This window comes from Periplaneta americana, chromosome 10 (assembly GCF_040183065.1).
Source record: "Periplaneta americana isolate PAMFEO1 chromosome 10, P.americana_PAMFEO1_priV1, whole genome shotgun sequence".
NCBI classification, from domain to species: Eukaryota; Metazoa; Arthropoda; class Insecta; order Blattodea; family Blattidae; genus Periplaneta; species Periplaneta americana.
The window spans coordinates 129,941,869-129,969,333 of record NC_091126.1 but is presented as its reverse complement, the minus strand read 5'-3'; the positions used below and the strand labels follow the sequence as shown (position 1 = coordinate 129,969,333).

General features: G+C 33.8%; 1 protein-coding gene across 2 annotated transcripts in view; it reads left to right on the top strand.

Annotated features, from left to right (window-relative positions):
- The window catches only part of Hem (Nck associated protein 1 Hem), a 155,724-nt gene extending 128,683 nt beyond the window's left edge, over positions 1 to 27,041 (top strand). For both annotated transcript variants that reach the window (XM_069838143.1, XM_069838141.1), the window contains one exon: positions 2,019 to 27,041. In XM_069838143.1, the coding sequence (XP_069694244.1) occupies positions 2,019 to 2,132 (114 nt within the window). In that variant the 3' untranslated portion in view covers positions 2,133 to 27,041. The remainder of the gene's footprint in view (positions 1 to 2,018) is intronic.
- Positions 27,042 to 27,465: the final 424 nt, after the last annotated feature.

The following is a 27,465-nucleotide window of genomic DNA, read 5'->3' as shown; positions in this document are numbered from 1 at the left end:
TCTAAGCTCTTTATGTACATTGAGAGCTTTTGCACTTCTTTCTTGTATTAAACTCTATATACATATACATTATATATGGAAGCAAAGAGTATGTTTGGAAATTCTGACTTAGGCAGCATTATGAACAGTACGATTCCTGATTTCGCTGGAATATGAGTGGCGTGCTGTTCTGTATATTTATCAATTCAAGCTATAAACTTTCAGGATCTTCTATTGGCTGTAAGCCAAAAGGATTTCAGAAAAATCTCTATTACTTATCAATTGTTACTATTTCTCCAAACTTACTAGTGAATTCTGCTGTAAGGCTTCAAGTAGGGTCTTAATATTTGATAAGAAGATTTTCTTATCACTCTTCAAGATAGTTTACAGTCAAAGAAAGTGAAGTTGGCTATGTTCTATATGATACTGCCACATTTCAAATTTATTCATAAATGCTCTTAGCTAGTCGATCATTTGTCGTGCAATTCTGCAACTCGCATGCACAGTGTGCTAACGATATTTGATATCAATCTCACTTTGTTCATATCCCACTTTTAGCTTTACTTACTTACTGACTTTTAAGGAACCCAGAGGTTCATTGCCACCCTCACATAAGCCCGCCATATGTACCTATCCTGAGCAAGATCAATCCAGTCTCTATCATCATATCCCACCTCCCTCAAATCCATTTTAATATCTTCCCATCTACGTCTTGGCCTCGCCAAAGGTCTTTTTCCCTCCGGCCTCCCAACTAACACTCTATGTGCATTTCTGGAATTGCCCATACGTGCAACATGCCCTGCCCATCTCAAACGTCTGGATTTAATATTCCTAATTATGTCAGGTGAAGAATACAATGCGTGCAGTTCTGTGTTGTGTAACTTTCACCATTCTCTTGTAACTTCATCCCTCTTAGCCCCAAATATTTTCCTAAGCACCTTATTCTCAAACACCCTTAACCTATGTTCCTCTCTCAAAGTGAGAGTCCAAGTTTCACAACCATAAAGAACAACCGGTAATATAACTGTTTTATAAATTCTAACTTTCAGATTTTTTGACAGCAGACTGGATGATAAAAGCTTCTCAACTGAATAATAACAGGCATTTCCCATATTTATTCTGTGTTTAATTTCCTCCCGAGTATCATTTATATTTGTTACTGTTGCTCCCAGGTATTTGAATTTTTCCACCTCTTCATAGGATAAATTTCCTATTTTTATATTTCTATTTCGTACATTATTCTCGTCACGAGACATAGTCATATACTTTGTCTTTTCGGGATTTACTTCCAAACCTATCTCTTTACTTGCTTCCAGTAAAATTCCCGTGTTTTCCCTAATCGTTTGTGGATTTTCTCCTAACATATTCACATCATCCGCATAGACAAGCAGCTGATGTAACCTGTTCAATTCCAAACCCTCTCTGTTATCCTGGACTTTCCTAATGGCATACTCTAGACTCTCTAGAGCAAAGTTAAAAAGTAAAGGTGATAGTGCATCTCCTTGCTTTAGCCCACAGTGAATTGGAAACGCATCTGACAGAAACTGACCTATACAGACTCTGCTGTACGTTTCACTGAGACACATTTTAATTAATTGAACTAGTTTCTTGGGGATACCAAATTCAATAAGGATATCCCACTTTTACCTTTAGCTGTTCTAAAGCAGATCTAGACAGTATTTCTTTGCTAAAACCTTCACTGTGTTTATTTGTAACATAAAATGTCATGCGTAAGAAAGCGTAATAGAACATAATACAAGATTTACCTCCCTTCTTAATAAAAAACTTTATCTTTCTACTCATCACTCATCAATGATCTGGTGATTATATTATTTTTCACTTAAAATGAGTCACCACTTACTGCAGACGCGAACAAACTTGAGTCTTGCAAGAACTGCATACAGACACTACAGCTAGTACAGAGTCCGTTCTACCTGCACTGAGGTTGTGTTGACACTTTGAGAGCACGAGTTACCCACCCATGATCACAACTATTCTACATATAAGTGGTTACTTGAATAACTGAGTTAATTTTTCAGATTGTTCAAGAGTCTCCGTTCTTAACAATGGATCTTCTGGAATCGTGTTTTCCATATGCTCTTATCCGAAATGCCTACCATGCTGTGAACAAGCAAGAGCACACTCAGGCATAATGGGAGAGTAGCCTCGGAGCAGGCAGGACACCTGGAAAGCTTGCTGTCTGGACCACCACATGTTGGAAGCCTCCCTGCAGCAGCTGCCTGTAATGTGCCCCTGGGATGCTTACCCTTAACATTGCCCGAATTGTAAAGAAGTGTTTGTGCATATGTAGAAGTGTAATATGTATGAATAACATAACTAAGTGGGGAAAAAATTGTAGAGTTGGCAACATTAATTTAGTTGGACATGATTTGAATTGCATGATCAACGCACATTATTGAATGATTGCAGTGAAAGAACTTCAGGAGAACCTATCTCCTGCGTAATTCACTAATGTATGATGCCAAGTCTTATTATGAACTGCAGTATTTATAGGTCCATAATAGTGACCCTTAAGAGGCCATTTCTGCAAAATATTTCAAAGTTACTCCACACTTCATACAAAGTAAATTTGTCATTTTATTCAGGAAATTCACATCTCCACAAAATCATAAATTTTATTACAGCACCCAGTTGAAACATAAAATTATAATCTTGGCATAATACTTGACTCCAAATTGTCTTGGCAAGATCGTAATTATTAACATAACAATAGAAAAAACCACTTGGAGATTAGCAACAATTCTTAGAGAGACTGGTTGACAGTAAATATGGATCATAAGTTAACACCCTCAACAACAACTTTATTAAGCTAGTATTTAAAGAGTGGAGTAGGCAGAAAGTAAAACACTAATGTTATCTGTAGGTAAAACTTTATTCCATTGTATGGGACTTTAAAGTCGCTAAATTGTATTGCAGTGGTCGAATTGAGCTGGTATGGCATACCAGAAGTCTGGTATGGCATACTGAAAATAAAATAAGATACCAAAAAGCATACCAGCAGTAAAAATTTAAAATTGACTGTTATTTAGTGAAGCTGATCACACAATCAATTATGCTAACCAATAGTGTCGTCATCTCTGTATCTTCTCTTATACATTCCTGCAGTAGAGTGTGATGTCTTATATAGTACATTATTTAGTTCGCATGCGGGAGCAATGACTTGTTTTTAAAATCCCCAAAATAGTATCACAAGACAAGTCTGTGCATATTGGCAGTAATTTATTTCCAATTCGACCACTGATTTAAACAATTTACAATACAGAAGTCCTATTAATTTTGTCGCTGGAAAATTGTTAAAAGTATCTAGATCCTACTTACTTACAAATGGCTTTTAAGGAACCTGGAGGTTCATTGCCATTCTCACATAAGCCCGCCTCGGTTCCTATCCTGAGCAAGATTAATCCAGCTCCTACGATCATATCCCACCTCCTTCAAATCTATTTTAATATTAGCCTTCCATCTATGCCTTGGCCTCATCAAAGGTCTTTTTCCCTCAGGTTTTCCAACTAATACTCTATATGCATTTCTAGATTCACCCATACATGCTATATGCCCTGCCCATCTCAAATGTCTGGATTTAATGTTCCTAATTATGTTAGGTGAAGAATACAATGCGTGCAGTTTTGCATTGTGTAACTTTCTTAATTCTCCTGTAACTTCATCCCTCTTAGCTCCAAATATTTTCATAAGCACCTTATTCTCGACCACTCTTAAGCTCTGTTCCTCTGTCAAAGTGAGAGTCCAAGTTTCACAACCATACAGAACAACTGGTAATATAACTGTTTTATAAATTCTAACTTTCAGATTTTTCGAGAGTAGACTGGATGACAAAAGCTTCTCAACTGAATAATAACAAGCATTTCCCATATTTATTCTGCGTTTCATTTTCACTTGGTCCTAGAGAAAAAATGACCATTTATTGAGGTGGCCATTGAGTGGAGGTGGCCATTTCGTCTGATTTCACTGTATTCTGATTTTTGTTAATAGATTAGTGTCATACCCATAAATTTTTATTTTAATTCAAATTGTCTTTGAGCAGTTTTAGTGTTATGAACAGAAGAAACTGTTGAATTCTTGCTGTTTGCAGGTAGATTGAATCATAAGAAATATATGCTTCATGGGTGAATTCAGAAACCATAGGAATACAGTTATTTTGCAAGATTCTCAGTCTACCTGTCTGGGAATGCAGGTCTCCTGCAAGATTTATTGAATATCTGACATACTGAACCCTATTTTACCTTGAGGTATATTAAGATTATAATTAGTAATTACAATATTAGATACAAATACATAACTGTTACCTACAGATACATATTACAAATACATGTTATTACATATAGAAATCTATACATATAATGGACAATCAATAATTTAGATTTAATATAGTTTAAAAGAAATTGACAGAACTTCTTGTGGGTTGTGACAGTGTTAAAAATAAAATGCAGGGGTTGATTGACTATTCTCTTGCTTCAGACAAAGGGAGAGAGAGAGAGAGGATTCGTCTTCTCTTTTCAAAGAGGGGACAGTTGAATAGCTGATGGAGAACAGTCTCGTTTCTTCATCATATGCCCTCTTTACACAGTTTGGATGATTCAAAACATTAAATCTGACTAAATATGGCTTGAATTTTCCATGATCAAAAATAAATTGAGTAACAGTGAAGCTGAGTTGAAAGAATTTACATAGGAAGGAATTGGCCTCTTGTATACTTCCAATCAAACTATTGACCCATCTGTCATTCTATTTATCCAGCATCTACTGATGAATCTTCGACTTTATATGCGACAGGGAGCACAGATGGAATTCTTGTGGTTGTTTTTACAGGACAACTCTGCTAGCTCACTAGTTTTGAAAGTGGGAGAGTAGGTTTATTCTGCTCCCATATGCATCACAAAAGCGCATCCAGTCTTCTCCAAGATATGACAGCTTAATGATTATTTATGATACAAGTTCGTAAAGGTTCTCTTTTTGGCACAAGTGTAAAATTTGTGAAATGAGGCAAAGCCGAATTTCACAAACACCTCATGAAAGATGCAGGTAATGCACTAATTTCGTATTGAATGAAATTTGAACATTGAATATTACATTTTCTTTGGCAGTGCATAAAGTGATTACTTACTTTTTTACGCACTAGTGCTTTAAATGCTCGCTTTACGCACTGATAACATTGGGTAAAATACAACATTACGCAGTATCAGGGAAAAAATATTTTGTAGATATGGCCTCAATATCAAGTTATTTTCATGTACATATTGTATTTTGATACCATTCCCAGTGATTTCAAGGTTTATAAACTTAACCAAGTCCTGTGTTCATTCCACTTTATATTTGGCAAATGTTTCATATTCTCAGAGAATATTATTAATACATGGTTTCTTTTTAATTGAAGCAATAGAAAAGTACTGGTGTCATATATCTGTGGCTGTTCTTCTTAAGTTCTGTTAAAATTACGTTAGGAATTTATTCCTATTAATTTTTCTTCTGTTAGAAATTAAATATATTCTGTTCTTCAGGATGCATTATATTTAACTTTTATAAAATGTTTCAGGAAATAATCCTGAACTATTGAATTTGTATGTTAGGAATAAAATCTGTTTGTAAAAGTTCTTCCAGTTAGAAATAATGTCTCAGAATATGTGAAGAATGTTTACATAGATTTTTTCATATTATTTCACTCTTTATGTGAATTATTATAGAAATATTAATTTTAAACTTTGGCAGTTAGAAATTCATTTCTGTACCAAATCTTTTTATTTGTCAGTACATAATGGAGGGAAAAAAATCAAGATTTCAAAAATATCAAAATATTTCAACAAACGGTGGAAGGTGTTCAGTGAGAGTTCTATTAAGGAAAGAATCCATAGCATAGTATGAATGGAAAAGTTCTCTGCCACTTTGTTACTTTGCACCTAGGTTCCTCAGAAATATGTAATTTTTTTTCACGTTAAGTTTTGATCCCATTATCTTTTTAAACATTCAGAAATCACATTTTTTAAACAGTTCTCAGTTCCAACAAAAATTTGCATATTATACCTGTTGTGTTATAGAAAAAAAGTAGTACTTTCATTATTAATAAACCAGTTTTAAGTAATGGATGTTCAGCAACACTGTTACCTAAATGTTGTTAACTAATGCAAAGTTCTTGGCAATAAAGCTATCAACTGTGTGGCAGAAAGTATAACTGTTTTAAGGTAGGCACTATATGGTGGTTATATCACCTACATGCAACCCTCAAACTGTTTGGTTAGCGGGTCCATAATGTCTAGCCAGGAGGACTGTCAGATAGTCCACCAAACATATCCCCTCTTCACCACTTAGGGGACACTTGTGTATGCCATGGCTGTCAGCATGCTGAAATGACATTTCCTCCATTCTTGATGGAGCAGTTATACCACTGTGACTTGGTCCCCAGAATCTCGTTTGTTAAAAAACAGGTTGCACAACGGGAAGGTGAGAATGGAATTTGAGTAGGAGAGGTTATGGAATTCACTTCACTAATTCTTGCAACCCTGTTACTAAAATATAGACGCCTGATTTATGTCATTTCTGCCCCAGGGCAGTGACCTCATTGTGTTTACAGTAGTTCCTTCAGCAGGTATGAATTTCTTATGAAACAGATTTTGGATTTTTTTTTTTTTTTGTAAAATTATCTTGTGTTTGTTGTATTTATTTCTTTAATTTATTAATTTAAATGTAGTTTTCAACAGCTGACGAGTTTAGTAAAGTAACCATTAATGTTGTTAATTAATATTTGAGGAGAAAAATTCGCTCCGGTGCCGGGGATCGAACCCGGGTCCTTGGTTCTACGTACCAAGCGCTCTGACCACTGAACTACACCGAATTCAATCCACAGCACTGGATCGAACCTTACTCCTTCAGTGTTTCCCTTTGTGGCCTAGCTCGTGGTCAGAGCACTTGGTACGTAGAACCAAGGACCTGGGTTCGATCCCTGGCACCGGAGCGAATTTTTCTCCTCAAATATTAATTGTCAACATTACAGAGATTATTCTGTAGGACAAATTAATAAATCCATAATATTAATGTTGTTGTTTAGCCAACTGTCCAAAAACAGGTCTGAACCTCACAAGTGATGCCAACAGAGCATCACTTATGAGGGAAGTAGGCCAGGAGATAATGGGGGTAGGGTGGCAGTTTCTTTCCCTCTTCATTGCATACATCGCCTGTTAGCTACATATTATATTAATCAGACTTCAGATGCATACAAACAATTGTTCTTCATCTGATACATATTGTCATTAATGTAAAGAATTTAATAAATGATAATTAGCGTATATTTCCACAGATAAGACAATACAGTAGAACCTCTATTATCCGTGTTAATGAAGGGGGTGGGTTGAACGGTTAATCGAAGAAATCGGATAATCCATATCACAAAAGATTTTTCGTAAATTTAGTGAATATGCTTACACGCTCGTAAGCTCCTCTATGGTCTTGTATTGAATACGCTAGGCAGTGGGTCAGAACTTCACTGATTTAAGTCTGGTTGTTAACAACGGGTTGTTAAGTTGCAAGGAAACTCCTTATAATGGCTGTCTGTCGGAAGATAGAAAGAGTGGATGTTTCTTGTTGTAGATTTACATATCGGTACTTTATACACTTTATCCTTGATTTTTATTAAATTGCATACATTTGTGATTCCACTCTCGTATTCTGAGATGTGCCACAGTTTCTCATTCCCCAAACTACTCTATTTATACTTTTTCATACTTAGCACAACACAATTTCTTTTGATACCTGTGGAAGAAATTTTATATAGAAATTATACAGTATGACAACTTGAACAGTAGACCATACTGTGTAAGGGCAAAGTCTTGTAATAATCCTCTCTCGAAAAAATAACGTGCTAATATAATGTACCGGTACAGAATTTCATATATTTCTGTGGAAAAAAGAAGCAAGAGGAAGATAGTCGGATAATCCGACAATCGGTTAATAGGGTGCTGGATAATCAGGGTTCTACTGTAGTTGAATCATAAAAAATATTCACAAAACCCTGGATTTACATGGCAGATATAAAAAAAAAGAGTGAAAGGTCTTAAAATTCTACACTAAAACCACAGTCTAGTATATACAGTCACGAAGCTTGAGTTGTTGAGAGTACTAGGAACAATAGACTGTGCCAGTACTATTTCACATTGTCTGTAATGAGGCAATAGTAGCGATCCTAGTGGTTAGCAACTATCTATGGATGCATATTCCCTACGTATTGAGCTTCGTGACTGTATATACTAGACTGTGCTAAAACCATTATAAAATACAACAAATCACATTCGTCATTTGAGGCACAGAGCTCGTCAAGTATGTCCTGACTTTCACTGTTGACAGCTTCATCATATGGCTCCCATTCTGAATGTTGCAAGTCTGTTTCTACGTCGTCATTAGTATTCCATAACAACTCGTCCTCTGTTCCATCCACAGCATTAGAAATTCTGTACTTTCTGAAGGATTTTTATCACTTTTCACTTTCACTATTTCCGATGGCTGTTGTTAGTTTGGGGGTTGTCTTAAAGGACAGATATAAGCTAAAACCATAATATTGTGGTCGAAGTCTGTACCTCGTCTTATCTGCGGAAATACATGGTAATACTCTAAAAAATAGAAATGGAAAAGTGGTACAAATTTTGAACTTAATCCGATGTTAGTTTACAATTTAACAAGCTTTTTATAACAGTAAATGTATTTTAAAATTCTAAAAACACAACACATATCTTAAGAATCTCTCAGTTTACTGATATGGTGCATCATGTTTAGACTTGCCAACCATCCTGTTTTTTCCGGGACAATTCCGATTGCATCTCACATCACGAAAAAATTTGCACATGTATAAAAATGTCCCGATTTCATGGCATATTAGGCATTTACAGCTGATTTTCGTTCCCATCAAATTGTTGAATTTAGTCTGGCTTGGAAGATAATTCTGCACAGTCTCATACAGACATGCTTACGAAATGGAGAAATGACTCTAGTACGCATGTTCAAGGCAGAAATTTAATTCTCGATGTGTCAACAGAGTGACGAGTGCCATGATCATAATACACACATTAGGGCAAGTGTGATCACAGCTTTCTGGATACTTAATGAATCATCTATTTGCTGTGCTCATCTTATGCACTTTGACTTTTGTTTGGTGCCATTCAGTATTATGTCCACTTTTTTTCCACTTGATGCGTTATTCATTGGTTTCAACGGAAAAGTGGAAAAAAAAAAAAAAAGATTTATACGACCACTTCTATGACAGACAGCCTATAGATATAAACGAGGACAACAACAAAGACTTGTAAAATACCGCAGCCTCTCACGTGTGATAAGATCTGATAGCTCTGGTGATAAATCACGTAAACATCTCTGTGTTCTCCGAGAAGAATGGCTGAAATCTTTTGTGTAGGTAGGTTAGGTTAATTCCAGTTAATTCAGATTACGTTAAGTTAGATTAGTTCACATTAGGTTAGTAATTACATCAGTAAGATGGTTCCAAATTTCCAAAGAGTTAGCATTTCTTTTATAAGGGATTTATACTGTTTTTCGACTTGTTTTGTGGTCATTTTGGCAAGTTTTTGTAATTTTTTTTACATATGAAATGAGGTGATTCTGATAAAAAATACATATACTAAGAATAGTACTGTTGAATAAGTGGATTGATAGGTGGAAATAATTAGTGCAATAAAATTATCAGTCACGTTTGTGTCTCTAATTTTTACTTACGAAAGTTGGCAAGCCTAATCATGTTACAAAAATACTTAATCACATTAATGAGCTGAGTAAGTTTGAAGTAAATTATTACATTAAAGGTTGCAGTTCTTAATCCAGTTCGAGAAGCCCGATAGAAGGAACAAATTATAGGTTCAGCTGTTTAATTCTTCAGAAATACGATGTTAGCTCCATATTTGGCCTAAATCTTACTCCTGTTACTCTTGAAATAGTTGTATGTTTTGTTTGAATTCACTGCAGCATGAGTTTGACTTCAGACAAGTTTTGAAATTAACTTCAATTTTTTATTTAAATCTTACTTCTGATTTGCCTACACAATCACGCTATTAATGCATCTTACTCGCTGTTAGAATTTAACTCCATCGATCATGGATGGAGATATGGGAGGGCATAGGAAGACAATACTACCCTGGTCAAAGTGATATAGGCTACTGTCTCTCTCTCTACCATTAAACAATATGTCACACAAGTTGAAAGGATGCAAAGGCATTTCTTTCCCCTTCTTATCCCGAGTTCGTCAGTGACCGAGCATTAGCTGTTACTCTTATACCTGCACACTCCAAACAGTACACACAAGAAAATACATAAGGAAATATATGAATATGAGTATTTGTCAACAGCTGTTACATCTATCTACATGTAGTGATGGCTCTCACATTTCTGTATATGATGCCATCACCACACTTATTTACATTTACATTACTATCATTTTAACACTTCATTTGTATTTCTCCTGTTACATTTATATCCTCTTCGCTTATTGTTTCTCAACTTTAACCCCTACTATCACCTCAGATTTTATACTAAACCTTATCTACACTCTACTCTCTAATCTTTGTTCTAATACTATTGTATATTTTCTACTTTATTACAAATTGCCTACTACTTTCTATCATTCCTATTCAGTATCTAATATACTAATTTTCCTATTGTCACTATTTCTCTTAGCAACCACTTTTATTACGTTCTCCATCCTAAGCTTTTATCTATTTTTATTGATTTTTTTATTCTCCCGTTCATTTTTATATTTCATCATTTATCCACTGTCATTCCTTCCTTGCCTACTATTATATCTTATCTATTTTAGTTCTTTGTTTCCATATTCATCTCACTCCACTGACTTTCTTCTCTCCTTGTCACTATCTCCATGCTTATTCTATCACTTTTTTCATCTCGGACTTGTTTGTACTCTCTTTTTCTCACTTTACATAAGAAATTATAAAATACAACCACACAGATATTACTAATGTTTTACTTATGTTTTGTTCTATACTTAAAACAAAAGGAACATATATCTCGCAAACTCATTGTTACATGAAGTGATCTGAATGAATTCTCTCAAGAAAATATTCCAGGTTTGTCCCAATTCTTTCTTATCCATACTATATTCAACTGATTACTAATTTAAATAAGAAATGTGTTTGTATTGAGAAGTGAAGGTTAGCGACACATTGGAGATTGTTCCTTTGTAGGGTTACACAACCAGTTGTTGATCAATTAACATTTTCTTTTTTTTAATTTTGTTATTGGAATAATTATTCAAATCAATTAGTCGAACATTTGTGAGATGGACAGTAGCATCTTCCCCTTCACTGATGGTAGATAATGTGAGTAGAGGGGAAAGCCCTGTCAACCAAACTGAAATGGGGAATAGTATGAAGAAAGCATAATCCTGAGGAGTTATAATAGATTTATTTGCAAATTAATATTCATATTATCATTTACTTAAACATTATGTTTCTAAATATAGGTATTATTTATGCAATTTAGCTTTTTATACAGAGTCTTTCATAAGTAATGAGTCTCTCAAAAAATCAACTATTTTGGATAATTTTTTGAAATGATGTTCATCCTCACGAGAAAGAACCCTTCCTGGTGCAATAGAGTCGATTTGGAAACAAACACCCCTTTTCCCCCAGCTGCCAGATGAAGCTACTTATCCATGTGTAATGTGCATTTGATGCCACTTAAAATGACCTGCAGCATGGCCTTCTATAAGCCAAGGACTTAAAATGACCTTGAGCATGGCCTTCTATACACCAAGGATAATGGCACACGGCCATGCCTATACACATTGTTGTGATGAACTGGAATGATAAAATGCCACGCAACCGTTTAACTTTATTGCAGAAGAGAAAAATTGCTGCCTGGTTTGAACTTGGAAACAGTGTCCCTCAAGCTTTTATTCCATCAGCATTTGGGTGGTCGCTGGCAGATACCAACAAAAACAAATATTCTTGCAGTTGGCCAAAGATTTCAAGAAACCGGGTCCGTCGGAGACAAGAACGGACCTGGGAGGCATCGGTCTGCAACATGCGAGGAAAACATTGCAACAGTCCACGGAGCATTTCTTGATAGTTCAAAAAAGTCAATAGCTAAAGCTGCTCAGGAATTAAACGATTCACCAACATCTGTGTGGTGCATTTTAAGGAAGATACTCAATTTCGTTTAATAACTCTGGCAGTGAGGGGAGGGGGTGTTTGTTTCCAAATCGACTGTATGGCACTGGGAAGGGTTCTTTCTCGTGAGGATGAACATCATTTCAAAAAATTATTCAAAATAGTTGGTTTTTCGATAGACTCGTTATTTATGAAACCTGTAGTATGGATAAAAAAGAATGGGGACAAACCTGAAATATTTTCTTGGGAGAGTTCTTTCAGATCACTTCATGTGACAATGAGTTCACGAGATATCTGTTCCTTTTCTTTTAAATAGAGAATAAAGCCGAAGTAAACATATTAGTAATAATGAAGAATAATACTACAGATAATAGTATAAGTGTTGGTGCAACTGCTGTTACTGTGGGTGATGACATTTAACCTACAAATACTGTACTATAGTGGCCATACTATTGATAACAAATGGCAAAGTGGACAAATATGGAGCATTCTACTGAATGAGTGATGCCACATCTCTCTAGTTCACATAAAAATCTTGAGATCTTGTTAACAAAAATCGTGAGTATTTATTTGATATAATTGACATTTTTCTGTACTTAGCTAAGCAAAGTATGGATTTCAGAGAGCATAATTAATGTTTATTTTTACATTGTGTATGTACATCTGTTTGTCATTTTATGCACGTGATAAGAGTATGTATTTGTGAATTAGGTTATGTTATCATCCTATTGTGTCCCTCAAGGACGTCATTCTATCTCCGCCTATGCCATTGATATTATTAACTCTCATTATTTCAGTGGGTCACAGGTTCGTAAATTATTTAATATGCAAATATAAAATAAGTTAATAAAATGTGTTTAGTGGGTCGTAATGGTTATTTATTGAGGGCAGTCACTCTGTGAAACAGGTGTGATATTGACAGTGGCTATACGACCATCCCTCAGTGCTACAGACAGGGATGTTTCCATGCATTAGCAAGTGCTACTAAATTGACTGTACTGTTACAATTTTTGTCCAGAAAAAAGTTTATTTTCCGTTAAATAAAAAGAAATAACACAAAATGGCAAAGGAAATTTCTGTTCCTTATATTTGAAGGATTTTTATTAGATACTGCCATTGAACACCTTCCAACTTATATAAATACAGTAAAACCCCCTCCCTTATCCGTGGAATCTGTATCTGCAGTTAACCTCGGCGACTTTTTTTTTTACGTAATTTAGCACCTAGTCTCTTAATTTGAAGTTTTTTCTAGAAAATCTAGAAAACAAGTGAGCATGTTCACAAGTGTAATAATGTATGACGTATTTATTATTATTATTATTATTATTATTATTATTATTATTATTATCTTTTTATAATGTTTTACTGTTTGAAATTTGTCAAACTATATCATACCTATGTATGTTATTGGAAAAAGTCTTATTTATAGGTTTTGCTATTATCCACAGTAGGGTACCGAACATATTCCCCATGGATTCAGGGGGATTACTCTAATATAGGGCTCGAAATGGACATTTTCACGAACTGGAATGCTCTGTTATTTTAGTGGACATGGTGGTGTTGATGACTACAATGAAGGAATTAATGATCAGTAAGATGATGCTGAGTATTGCTGTGCTATATGTATAATAATTAACATTGAAATATTTATTTACACATCAATTAATATTTAAATTTAAATCCCTTTATCAAATTCACTCAGTCAGAAACCAAGAACAGTAGTCACTTCATTCAATCGAAAAATCAATCGAGTAAAATACACACATTCTGAATAATTCGCTTTGACTGTTCTCTCAAAATAAAGTATGCAAGTGAAAAATATTGTTATATAGTTATTTTGCATAATGATTAACGGCCATATCTATCTAATTAATACCAAATTAAAATGAACCAGAATAGACCATAGCCACTTCTTATAAGACAGGATGAAAATATTCTTGAAATTCATGAACTGAAAACACTGTTCTGGTCCACTCTGGTCTATTTCGAGCCCTGTTGTAATGCAGAACTAATTCCAGGACAGCACAGTACACTTTTCTTTAACAATTCACATCTTTTTTTTTTCCGAAGTATTTTAATAGATGTAAATTTTTAAATAAACATCGTATGAGCTTATCATGGGCTTACTGCAAAATGTCCGTAACTACATAGGAAAGCAATGAGACTTACAGGAAAAAGTAAGTCCACGTGTTGTTTTGTATATTATGAGAAACCAGTTTTGACTGAATCATTGTTGTATTTTTTTTCTTCTGAGAAAATTATATTTTGTTATAGGAAGTTTTATGGGTGGTACCTATGTCTTTTAAATAGAGTTTCATTACATTGCTGTTATCATTTATTTAATAGTGTCCAATATTTGCATCTACTCATGACGATGATTATGTGCTGTGTAGAGAAGACATCTTACATATTGTCTAGTCTAAGAAATAGTCCTAATTTTTCTGGTTTTACTTGTGTTCAGTATTACCCTCAATTGCACAGTGAAGAATAAATACGTATATATTTAATGTAAGTGAACTGAAATTTGAAGTTGAAGCATACAACAGATTGTCACAGTATGCATATGCATTTATGGAAACTGCTTGCATATCCAATGTGATATTAAGTGCCCAGGTTATCAAATTGAGAAAATGACAGTATACAGTATCCATTCTCTTATTCGTTAGAGTGCATGATCCATCGATCCAACTTATTTGTGGATGTCTTTTGTTTTGGTTTATGTTTTACTATATTCAGCAGCATTTCTGTATGTTTATATTATTCAAGTGAATTTTAATCAGTAAAACAGTACACATGCAAGTTGATTTTTTTTGCCCTCTGTGTATGTATTGGTGTACTGTTAAAGTGACGAGGACAAGATGATAATTATTTTGTGGTTAGATTCTTTTAGTACAATTATGGAACATGAGATACCACAAATCTATGTTTATATTTGGATTCGGTTTGTTGTAATCGAATATGTTGTTCAGTATGTGTAAATTCGAAAGACTTGTGTACTTTTTCACGCAAGTAAAGTCAGACCTCGTATTCTAGCATGTACTTTTTTTTTTTTTTTTTTTTTTTTTTTTTTTTTTTTTTTTTTTTTTTTTTTTTTTAAGGAGGACCATATTGTAGAATCAAAATTTTGGTATCAATAGCTGGTAAAGGAACATATTAATAATTTGTAATTGTTACATGGTTACAGTTTGTATTGTACAGTAAGGTTCAGTTTTAGGAAGTGTAATTTTTTTCTCCCACTAATTTATTTTAAATATTCGTCATAATTCTCATGTTAAGATTTTAATATCTGAATTCATTTAGCACTCTTTGTACATTCTTGTTTGGAGTTTGCATCATATTCATGGAGTATAAGTACTATTGTGATTTAGTAACACATAACTGGTTGCTTTTCAGTAGTACTTCATTGTGACGTGATTATAGGGTTTATTTCTTTCCTTAATTTGAGAGCATAATTACGCAGATAAAGTAGGATTTTTTATTTGCTTTTATATGAACATGTGATTTTATTACGGAAAAATTGTATCAAAGAGGTTTTACTTTACTTTAAAATGATGTATTGAAATGTAATTTGTAAAGTGTGAATTATTTTAAACAAATTGTGCTACTCAGTCAAGTTGGTAAGTTACAAATTGAAGAAGCGACCTACATTTTTCAATGAGGCACATGAAGCTAACACCACTAGATGGTATGACAGTATCAATTCAAATTTCGAATTGCTCGATGTGCGCACAAGCAAAACAAAGAAGCAGCAGTTGCAAGATGGTGGCACTTCTACACGTGTGTACCATTGTCGAGCAGCACTTCGTCGTGTGATTTTTCTACGCAAAAGTTTTGGCATCAGAGGATATTCATAAATAAATTCTGCCCGTGTATGGTGAGCCTTGCTTGTCATGTCAAGCAGAATTTGGTGCAGAAGTTCTCTGAAGGGTGGATAAGTAACGAACACCAAATTGATTGGCCAGTGGAGATTGTCATGGAGGCAACATTCCCAGCATGAGACAAAGTATTAATCAGTGCTCAATGCTTGGATCAAGTCACCAATTTTACACTCGTGAATAGGTGCTGGCATCATGCATCTGCTGCTGTCTTTCACTTGTGTGCATCTCATTAAAAATTGTATGTCACTACTTCAATTTGTAACTTGCTTACTGACCTCTCTCGTATTAGTAAAGACGAAATGAAACAATATTTCAGGGCCACGGTTAAAGTGTGATTGTGGTAGTCTGAGAAGTTAACTTGATCATTTTATACCTATTGACTCTCCAAGTCTTTATCTGATAGCATAATATTTGATTTAACTTGTCCATCATGGGTATTAGTAAATCAGTATATTGTCGCTGTGCCTGTAAAAACGACTATGTGATCCAAAGCCATTTGTACAGGAAAGTGGAAAACTTCACAAACAATTTGTGTTTATATCACTGTGCTGGAACATTGTAACTTTCTTTTTTACTTTAGCAACAATGCAAATATATCAACTTTCAATTCTGAGGAACAGTTCTAGAGACCATTCTGCTCATTTCATGCACATAACTCATTTTTTTAAAAAGTGGACATAGCTGGTTTTGCAGGCACGGCAACAATATACATTTAAGTCATAATAACGTAATTATTGCTTACTTATTCTAGTTAAGTTTTTATCGTATTTTAATTAAAACTGCGATAATTTTGTTCCAAAGAATTGGGCATAAAATATTTTGTTGTTTATTTTATATGTATTGTATGTATGACCCGAATTACGTAATTATTTGTATTGTGAAAAATATAGAATGTTCAAATAGCAGTCATGTAAACCAATAGTAACGCCCTAATATGGAGATTCACAATAAAGGAAATTTGCATGACTCAGAAAATATAGAAAATACAATAAAAACCGAGTATGTCTAAATATATTTTGGATCTATATATTTATACCACATTATTTTGCAGTAATATTCAGTGAATGCATGCATATTCTTGAGAGAGAGAATTTTGTAATGATCATAAAGATCATTTGAAATATAAAAGATGAAATTTTTGTGGAGAAAACACACTTATCAAATTATATTTGATATAAAGTTTAGAATGAGTGGTTCAGTTTCAGTGACTTTGTTGTTAGCATACTACATATAATCGATATAAAATAATTAAATATATATTTCAGAAACGTATTCACAAGGGAACTGTTAATGAGCCTATCTACCATCAAACCATGCACACAGAGCAGGTAGACAAATGTATATTAAAAAAAAAAAAGGAAGAAAAAAAAAGTTGTTCAAAATAAATGTAAGGGTATGAAAACTTCGAAAGTTGCATTAAGACACATGGCGAGAGTAGTCGAATTGTCAACGTCTGTGAATTGCTGTCCTGTCATATGGCATGTGAAATAAGGCTTGCAGTACTCAGTTTTTCGACAGTCTTTTATTCATGATTTAATTTCACAATCTGACTTGGTATGGGTATGGACAGCTAACTTTTTATGTGAAAACATCTTATGCTGTATCTGTAGGGTAAATTTTTAAGATACACAATGAAAATCTGTTGGAGAAGAGAAACGTTGCAGACCACACAGTCAACATCTGCCATGGAGATTAAGAATGTGGGGTTTAACACATGCAGTACCGGTATCAATATTTCCGAAGGTTATGGAGACACTAACAAATTAGTCACAGAAAAAAATCAATACGAAAGTTTGAACTATAACATGGCTCTATTCAAAATTTTGTTTTGCAGTTATAAGAAATTCAAGACGAAAAAATTGCGTGAAATGTTTATGCTCTCTTTGGGTGTTATTGTGATATTTAGATTTTTAAGGAATTGATTCTCATATATAAGGATTGTGAATGTGTTTGAGAATGAAGTAAACTTAATACAATTTTTTGTGTTGTATTAATAATGATTTTTTTTCTTTATTCAATATGCAGACTGGTCCCAGGTTTCATATTCCATCAGCTTACATCATTGTAGTGGTGAGTGCCGATCCTGAAGAATCTGAAACAGCCATCATTGACATTGCCAGTTTTCAGTGTAGGTATTGACAAGCCATGTTTGTGGCTCAAGTGGCTGACCTTCCATTCAGTTGGCCAGGTTCGATCCCTGTCCAGGTCGTTATGGAATTTGTGGTGGAAAAAGCAGACGTTGCAAGGGGGGGGTTTCTCAGGGTACTCCAGTTTCCATCATTCCACCAACACACTCCACCTCCCCCTCATTTCATCTATCGTCTGCAATAGTAAGAATAGGCTGGAGTGAATTATTGTTGGGGATAGTACGAGTTTCCGATGTTAATATAAGAAGGGCTTGGAGTTCCAGGTCCCTGGAGCTTAACAGGCTACTCGTGTGCAGATGGTGCACCTGGCTCTATCAGGGGCTGAGGCAGGATGGCCCACCTGTCAGTATCAGCTGATCAGGAAGGGCTTGGGACATCAGGCTCCTGGGGCTTATTGAGCTACTCTTCCACGAAATGGGACCTGACCCTATCAGGAGTCTGAAGCAGAATGATCCACCTGTCAGCGTCGGATTCACGAATGCAACCCAGGCCACCTGTTAGGCTTGGCCAATTATCACTAGACTTCGGATTTTAGGTAAAAACCTATTTTAATCCTTAAAAGATAAGTTCATAAAAACTTGCAAGTACACGTTTCATATAAAACTACGCCTAAAATTGGTATTTTAATAACATATAAAAATGCCTATTTTGACCTTTTAAGTATGTTTTATCTCTAATAGGTCAAAACACCCATTCATATTTCGAAAATTTGTATTTTAAATTCCAAATGTGTTCCTGGTTCTGTTGGATATAAAGTACAGGATAAACTGGAGAAAGTTCTGCAGAGAAATGTAGGGCTGAAGGACCTGCGTACTGCTTCAGATATCCTAGCAGGGAAGAACATGGTTTACAATGTAACATTCCTCACCAACTAATGTCAAAATTTAAATATGCTCCTATTACTTCAGTGGATCTGGAGCGTTCATTTTAAGCATACAAATTTGTGTTGAGTGACAGACGGCATTGCTTTTTGTTGAAAATTTAGAAAAAGTATTAGTAATTTATTGTGAAGCTAATTATGGACTTTAACAGACAAGGCTTGGTAAAAATTTATTATATTTGACTTGTCTGTGTACTGAATTTATGTCTAAAACTTATTTTTCACATTTAATTGTTTAGTTTATGTATAACTAGTTAGATATTTGTTGTTCTTGTACTTATAGTAGTAGTGGTGGTAACGGTGCATAAGCATTTAAAATTATTAAATTGTGGAAGTGAATTCCTGATGATTTGGAACATGTTTTTAAAGAAAACATTTTTTGTTAGAACCTTTTTTCAATTCTTTGGAGACTATTTCGTACACTTTTAAGCCTATTTTAGGCACCTAAAATTACATTTTAACGACCTAAAAATTCGTACCTTAATTATTACATATATAGAATACATAATGGGCCAAAGTGTGCCTAAGTTTAGAGACCATCCTGGATCCAGCCCTTGTAAAGCCAAGCCAAGTGAGTAGGTACCACCATCATTCTTGAAGAATGACCTTTAACCCACTGTCCAACTAGGGAGTCTCTTATTTTTATCTCCTCCCTGTGTCATCCAGCTGGTTTGTTAACATAAGTAATCAAATCTCATCATAAAATTTCATTTTTCTACAATGCCAGTGATACTTGTAATATTTGAATTAGTGTTTCAGTCGCACGTGTTGTTATATCAGTCCTCAGTAATATCTGAACCTGTGTTTCAGTCACACATGTTTTCATTTAAACTTTTCAGCATTAAAAGACCTGTCATATGATCTGCAAACAGATTTTGTTAGGTAGAGAGTGGAGGGGGACCTGTCTGTAGAGGAATCTATATACCATATATCTATAAAAGTATTTACAATGTAATTAGTTTGTTTCATTTGAATTAGAGGGTTGGATGGCCTTCTGTACGGATCTATTGGTAAGAGGAATGAGAAATATAATTCATGCAAGAAAGTAAGTCTATTCCTCTAGCAAACACCATATCAACGCAAGAGTCTGATCCATTTCTAAGCAAGTGATGTCAGAATAGAGTGACATAACTCATTGTTAAGCAAGTGACGTCAAATGTTGAAACGTCTGTGACATTTTATCCATTTGACCCTTGAGCATAAAAGTTTCATGTTAAAAGGTTAGTTTGCAAATTCAGAATGGAGCAAACAATATATCCACAACTGAATATGGAAATTATGTTAAGTACTGTAATTTATAAAATTAAAGGACTATTTATTACACTATTTCGAATTTTTAAAAGCCATATTGGAAATCTGATAAGCTGCTTTATTAAGTTAAACACAAGGTCCGTCTATGCTTATCTGTTTGGAAGAAATAACCAGAAGTTATTTGTACACATTTTGTTTAATGAATAAATTGGTATTCATTAAACAAAATTTGTACAAATAACTTCTAGTTAATTGTTTCAAACAGATAAGCATAGACGGACATTCATTAAACAAAATGTGTACAAATAACTTATAGTTAATTGTTCCAAACAGATAAGCATAGACGGACATTCATTAAACAAAATGTGTACAAATAATAAATTTATTGCAGCCAAATAGCCAAAAGAAAAAAAAATTAGAATACATTGATATTTACATGTTTGCATATTCACAAATTGTCGTTGTTCTTTTTGTACATAATTCAATGTGGTACCGATCACATGCCTTTTTGCATAGCAAACATTCACAGTCTATATTTGGTTCATGAAAACTTGTGTTTTTGCATATTAGGTGGTGGAATCCGTGGACCGCCAGCCTCGTGATGACATGTCCCATTTCGAAGTTTTCTTTTGTCCACACTCGGTCTACCATGGCCCCGGTGCTGTAGAACTCTGGATGTATATCTTCTCTTTTCCTGTTCCTGCAATAGAACTCTTATTAAAGCATATCTGGGAAGCCTTAGAGGAAAAGGAGAAAATGTGTACAAATAACTTCTAGTTAATTGTTCCAAACAGATAAGCATAGACGGACCTTGTGTTTAACTTAACACTATTTTGAATTAGGACAATATAAGTAAATAAGTTGTCAGAAGCGTGCACGCAGTGAATGTATGTAGGTAGTGCTATGGATGCTGTGTTCCAAAAACAATTAGAATTTTTAGAATCAAATATATTCTGTCGTACTTCAGTTATGATAGATCTATTGTATCTGGTTTACCACAAACTGAAAATGTTATGGAAACTTAATGCAGTGAAATTTTGTCGAAAAATATACGAAGTTTTAATATTTGAAGTTTCCATACCTTATGCGACAAAGGGATTCTTGCGATATATACGTATATATTTTTTTCTGTTTGTCTGCTGTCGAGGTCTAACAATGTGCGCAGTTTGAGGGCATATTTTGACATGAGGTCATTAAAAGTTATCTTGTCAGTCGTGTATGATACTTGAACTACTACCGGTAGGAATTTTTAATATTTTTTTCAACTACTCCAGGAATCTGCTTCATTCAACTTTTTGTGTGATTGTTTTCTGGACATTCCATATTTCTAGGGAAAAGTAATTGTTGGATGATGCTGTGTCTTAAGGATGGTTTATATCATCTTATTGCATGTTTTATGTAAAATAAAAAGAAAGGAAACTTGCAAATGATACCCCCATGAAGTACAAACTTCATGATCTTCGTCTGCAAATTCATGTAGTCATAAAATTACTTCCTATAATGTATCCTGACGTTACTGCCTGGTATAAAAATGTGATATGTGATCTTATAGTTAAAATATAACACTTGTTAGCTTACAAACGTACCATGTAAGTAATGGTTTAAAATGTTAAATCATTGTTTACAATTTACGTTCAATATTAAAACTATACACATGAGAAAGGAAGTGATTTTAGAATCATTATCAGCTCAAATGATAAGGGAATTGTTGGTAATATATGGGTTGCATTAATAAATTTTTTTGTAACATATTCAGTGAAAGCAGTAGGAAAAATCGCTGAAATTATCTCAGTGACAACAATTTAAGACAGGATATTATCAATAAGTGCATTATTCAGTATCATTACAATTACAAGAGGAAATCTTTCCTAAACATTAATCTCAAAGTAATTAATATATACTTTTACATTAGAAATCATGAACTCATGAAGGGGAAGTGGAAATTGTATATACTAGGAAAATACTGTAACTGACTAGAATATGTATTTTATTTCAGGATTTCCGGGCTACAAGTGATGTATCACTTTAGAGACTCATTGTATTATGATATTTGTCAATTGACAAGGAATGTGTGCATTTTGTTAGATGGTATAATTGATTCCAAGTTTCTGTATAAATATAGAATACATTCTTAATCGTTTGTATCGTATTTAGAAAATGACGTTAAATAATTTATACAGGGTGGATTGAGATCTGCATTTATTTATAAGAAAATAAAGTGCGTGATTACGAATAAAATAGTGTAATTAAAATCGTACTAACATACAGGATGATTCACGAAAATCGTGCAATATTCTAGGAACTAATTTCTGCTAAAATTGTGATGTAAAAACTTCATGTAAATGTATATAATAATTTTAGAATTGACTTATGTCACAGTCTCCTGAATGTTGAAAATGAACATGGAAATTATGACGATATAAGTTTTCAAATATCTAGGAAAATGATAATGGATGAATTATAAATTTATTGAAGTACATTCACATTATTATTGACCAGAAAAATTTGTATTAAAGCTGGTTTTCAAAGACCCCCTACCTTCTACAGCAATGCATGTAGTCTCCCGAGAATGAACTGAGAGCATCAACATAGTATGTATACTAGTAATATATAAAAAAAATTGTCAACAATGGATCCAATTCGCAGTTGGTTGTGAATTTTTGTGGAATGTATGTATGTATGTATGTATGTACAGTATGTACGTATGTATGTATGTATGTATGTATTAACACTACAATTGGGTATACACATGGTGGCAGTGATATATAATATACAATAATAACATTACAATAATTACAGTAATAAAAATTAAAATATACGTAAATTTAAATCTAACTATAAATAAATAAATGCAATAAACCTAGGACTATAAATAAGAACTATGTTATAATAACGCCTCCTATAAGCAAAAGTAAACCTAACTTACACTCTGTCCATTGTTCCAAGCATTGAGAGTTACTGTAATGTTCGATATTATGGTCATATCTCATCTTCTTTCGAGAAGTTATCATGGCTTAGGTTACATGCAAGGAGAAATTTGCACTCGATTTTTCTCCTATATCGAATTATGGACACTTTAAACCCCTCTTATTTATTCGACTGTTTACATACTCTGTCTCTCTCACTATCATAACATCAATATTCAATCACAATACTGATAACATGCTAGAAATTCCACTCCACACATCATCTCTGAAATCCTCATTCTTCACTGTTGCTACTTCTCGTCATTGAAACTCTCTGCCGCCTGAAGTCAAGGGCTGCTAAATCTTTTAAATCCAAGTTAAGAAATTATCTTATGACGAGTTGCCAAATTAACTTAATGTTATGAGAAGTATTGCATGTTTACATGTATTCTCTAATTTAGATATTCTAGTGATATTTTATTTTAATTGTTTTTTGTTTCATCATTTTCTCCTCTAATACCTATTATGTTATGTGTATCATGTGAGAACTCGTGCTGCTTATCATAATTTTCCTTTTTGTGTATGTATATGTGTCTCTAAAAATTGTTTATTGTATCGTCTGTAGTACTTCAGTACCTTATAATTATTGTTGTTTCATACATATATTATATATGTCTCACTCATTTTGACTTACTGTTGACATTTCATTATATATACTTTTATTTTCTTTCTATAATTATGTTCTCTAATATGTCGTATTCCCATTGACTTTTGTTTACATTATATTATGATTAGAAGGCCCTGTGGCTTTTACTCTGCCACGTTAAATAAAACCATTATAATTACTGTATTATTATTATTATTATTATTATTATTATTATTATTATTCACAGTACTGTAAAATAACTTATAAACTAACTAAATAACCATAACGAAACTTCAACGTGCTCATAATTTGTGTGTACATTTTGTAAGCAATGTTCGCAAATATGAGCATATAACCCCATCCATGGAAGCAATAGGTTGGCTTAAACTAGATAAGAAAAGAAATTTACATTTACTTCTCCTTCTCTACGAAATATTGAACTCTTCTATTCCTTCATACCTATCATCTCACTTCACTTACCTTTCTTCTCACCATAATCAACAGATGCTCTCACCATGAAACAATACTAACAATACCATCCCATCGCACTTCCTCATATTCATCCTCTTTCACAATACCTCTGCCAAGATTCTGGAATTCGCTACCTGCTAGCATCAGGGACTGTCAAAATAAAATTGAATTCAAACGCCAACTTACTAGGCACTTGGTCAGTAATTGAGACTTGTTCAGACATGGCTTCTTGTAAATAGTTCTCTTGTTCTAGCACAAAATATTTCAATATCCGGTAATTTCATCACTATATAATTTTATTATCCTAGGTTTAATTTTTATTTAAGTAAAAAAATCTTTCTTTGTTCTTAACTTCTACAATAAACTATCTAGCCTTTATTAATCAGTTAGTCTTTTAGTACTTTGATTTTTACTGTATTTGTAAATTTAATATTAATTGTAATTATAATTGTAATTGTATTCTTAATGTTGTAGTTGTAATCCCCTGGTAGAGGGGAAGAGAAGGCCTGATGGTTTTATCTCTACCAGGTTAAATAAATATATATACTACTACTACTACTACTACTACCACTACCACTACCACTATTACTACTATACTAAAATTCTAAATGCTTGAGCGAAATTCACAAGAGTCTGTGTTATGAAAGCAAGAACAGTGATTATTTCCAAAGTTATTCAAAATTGTACACATGTATATATGAACTTTTTTCTTCACTATTATATAGGAATCAGTTCCTAGAATATTGCACAATCTTCTTTGCACTTTATTAATGAAAATAAAGTTTTAGAAAATTTAAATGCATGACCTTTCATCTTCTCCCCACCTTTGATAACATATATAGATATAGTGCTTCATTTTATATTTCCAGTATGCACAAGTAAAGCGTGTGTTATAGTGTTAATCTTATTTAAGTTTCAGTACATTTTTTGCATAATTGTATATGTTACGAGTGTACAATTGGACGTTACATGGTTCACATTTGACAACGCAGATATAGAGATACAGTGCTGCACTGTATACTTCCAGTAAGTAAATGAGTGTTATAATGCTAATTTTATTTAAGTTTTAGTACTTTTATGCATAATTGTATTTGGTATGAGTGTACAATTGGACATTATATGGTTATATATTAATATATACACCATGTCCGAAATGAAACCTACTGATAAAGATACTAAATAATTTATTCCTTAATTATGACACACAAAAACAAATTAGGGGAAAATATTAATCAACTCAACAAGTTTATATCACCATCAGTATATCTCAACATGTCCTCCTCTAGTAGCACGACACAATCTAACTTGTATTCATTCTCTCTCCAGGCATTGTGTAACATCTGCGGAGTTACAGATCTTACTGTGTCGATAATCCTTTGACATAACACTTGAAGGTTATCCACTCTGGTGTTGTAGACACAGTCTTTCATGAATTCCCCTCCAAAAAAGTCCAATAGTGTAAGATCAGGAGATTGTGGGGGCTATGCAGTAGGACCACCATGACCAATCCATAGTCCAAGGAAATGATTGTGTAAAGTTTCAACAGCTGGTCCCCAATAATGAGGGGGAGCTCCGTCTTGCTGGAAGGTGAACCTCTCTGGAATCTGGGGTAGCGCAAAATTTTCAAGCATACCGAGATATATTGCACCATTCACTGTGTTCTCAATTAAGAAAAAAGGTCCGATCACTTCTGAACTGATTAATCCGCACCAAACATTTAACTTTGGAGAGTTACGTTCATATTAACAAATAACACGAGGATTCTCAGAACCCCAGATCCTGCAGTTGTGGCGATTAACATAGCCACACACGTGAAATGTTGCTGCCACCATGTCGCTGAAAGTCTCCATTTTCTAGCATATGTTTGTGCCACTGAACAATGGTGTGCCTATCAGGATTTGCACTGCCGTATTTTTCACGAAATCTCCGCTGAACTGTAACTGGAAACTTAAACTCTGCTAACCACTGCACTTTTTCTTGTAATGTGAATGGAGCCATTTTGGAAAAAAAAAATCTGTGTGTACACAACAATAGGAATAACAGGTTCGCCAATTTCACGACATAAAAACTTGTCGAGTTTCTCTATAATTTAGTGCAAGCTGGCCATATGTAACTTTTATGGATGTCTAGTTAGTTCATTTCTTTATCGTTAGGTTTCATTTCGGACACGCTGTATATTTATATTTAATTACTCGCACTTGCCCGGATGCAATAAGTAGCTCCCTTACAAGCTCACATGAGTCTGATTGAGAGGTGCACATACAGGACTTTATCAATAAGTAATATAAATGACTGTGGATATTTTAACGAACTATGCAAATGGAAGGTAACTGTCTCCAAGTTTCCTTTCAGTTGGTCTGATATTCTCTATGCATGCATACATTAATCATACAGACATGCTCTATCATGCTGCAGCCAAAACAGAGAAAATATTTTATATTGTATTTGCATACCATCAAAATATGAGGTAACTTGTTAATGCCTTCCTTATTAATTTATATTTAAATGTATATCTTGCTGTATAATTGAGCAAGTTTAGTTTTGAATGTATTTCCTATATATGTAAATGTATTTTGAACATTAAAAAGAAGCTTCGTAAGTTATGGTTGCAGAATGATTTTTCTTCTTATTATTTATGATTGAGAAGTACAGTAAGATATATTAAATTTCTGTAGTCATATACACCATTATCACATTTACTACCAAGTATTAATAAAACATGTTTTTATACTTTGCTCGTTGTCTTTGTTCATATACAAATGCATCGAAATGTTCTAAACCAGGCTGAATTTTGGGCATGAAATCCTTCTCCCTTTTGTGTATGTAACAGCACAGTCGAAAATTATACATCTTGATTACACAAATTTTAAAACTATATCACTTCGGAAAACGTATTACGTATCTTTCTCATGTTAAATTTATATTACCTCGTTAACATGTTTCAGCCTGTTATCGGCCATCTTCAGAACTGGTTGTTGCTGGTCTTGGTGCCTTTTGTTTGTGTTTCCTGTGGGAGTGTGTTTTTGACTCCACATTACACCACACAAACACACCCCCTCAGGAAACACAACAAAAGGCGCCAAGACCAGCAACAACCAGTTCTGAAGATGGCCGATAACAGGATGAAACATGTTAACGAAGTAATGTAAATTTAACTC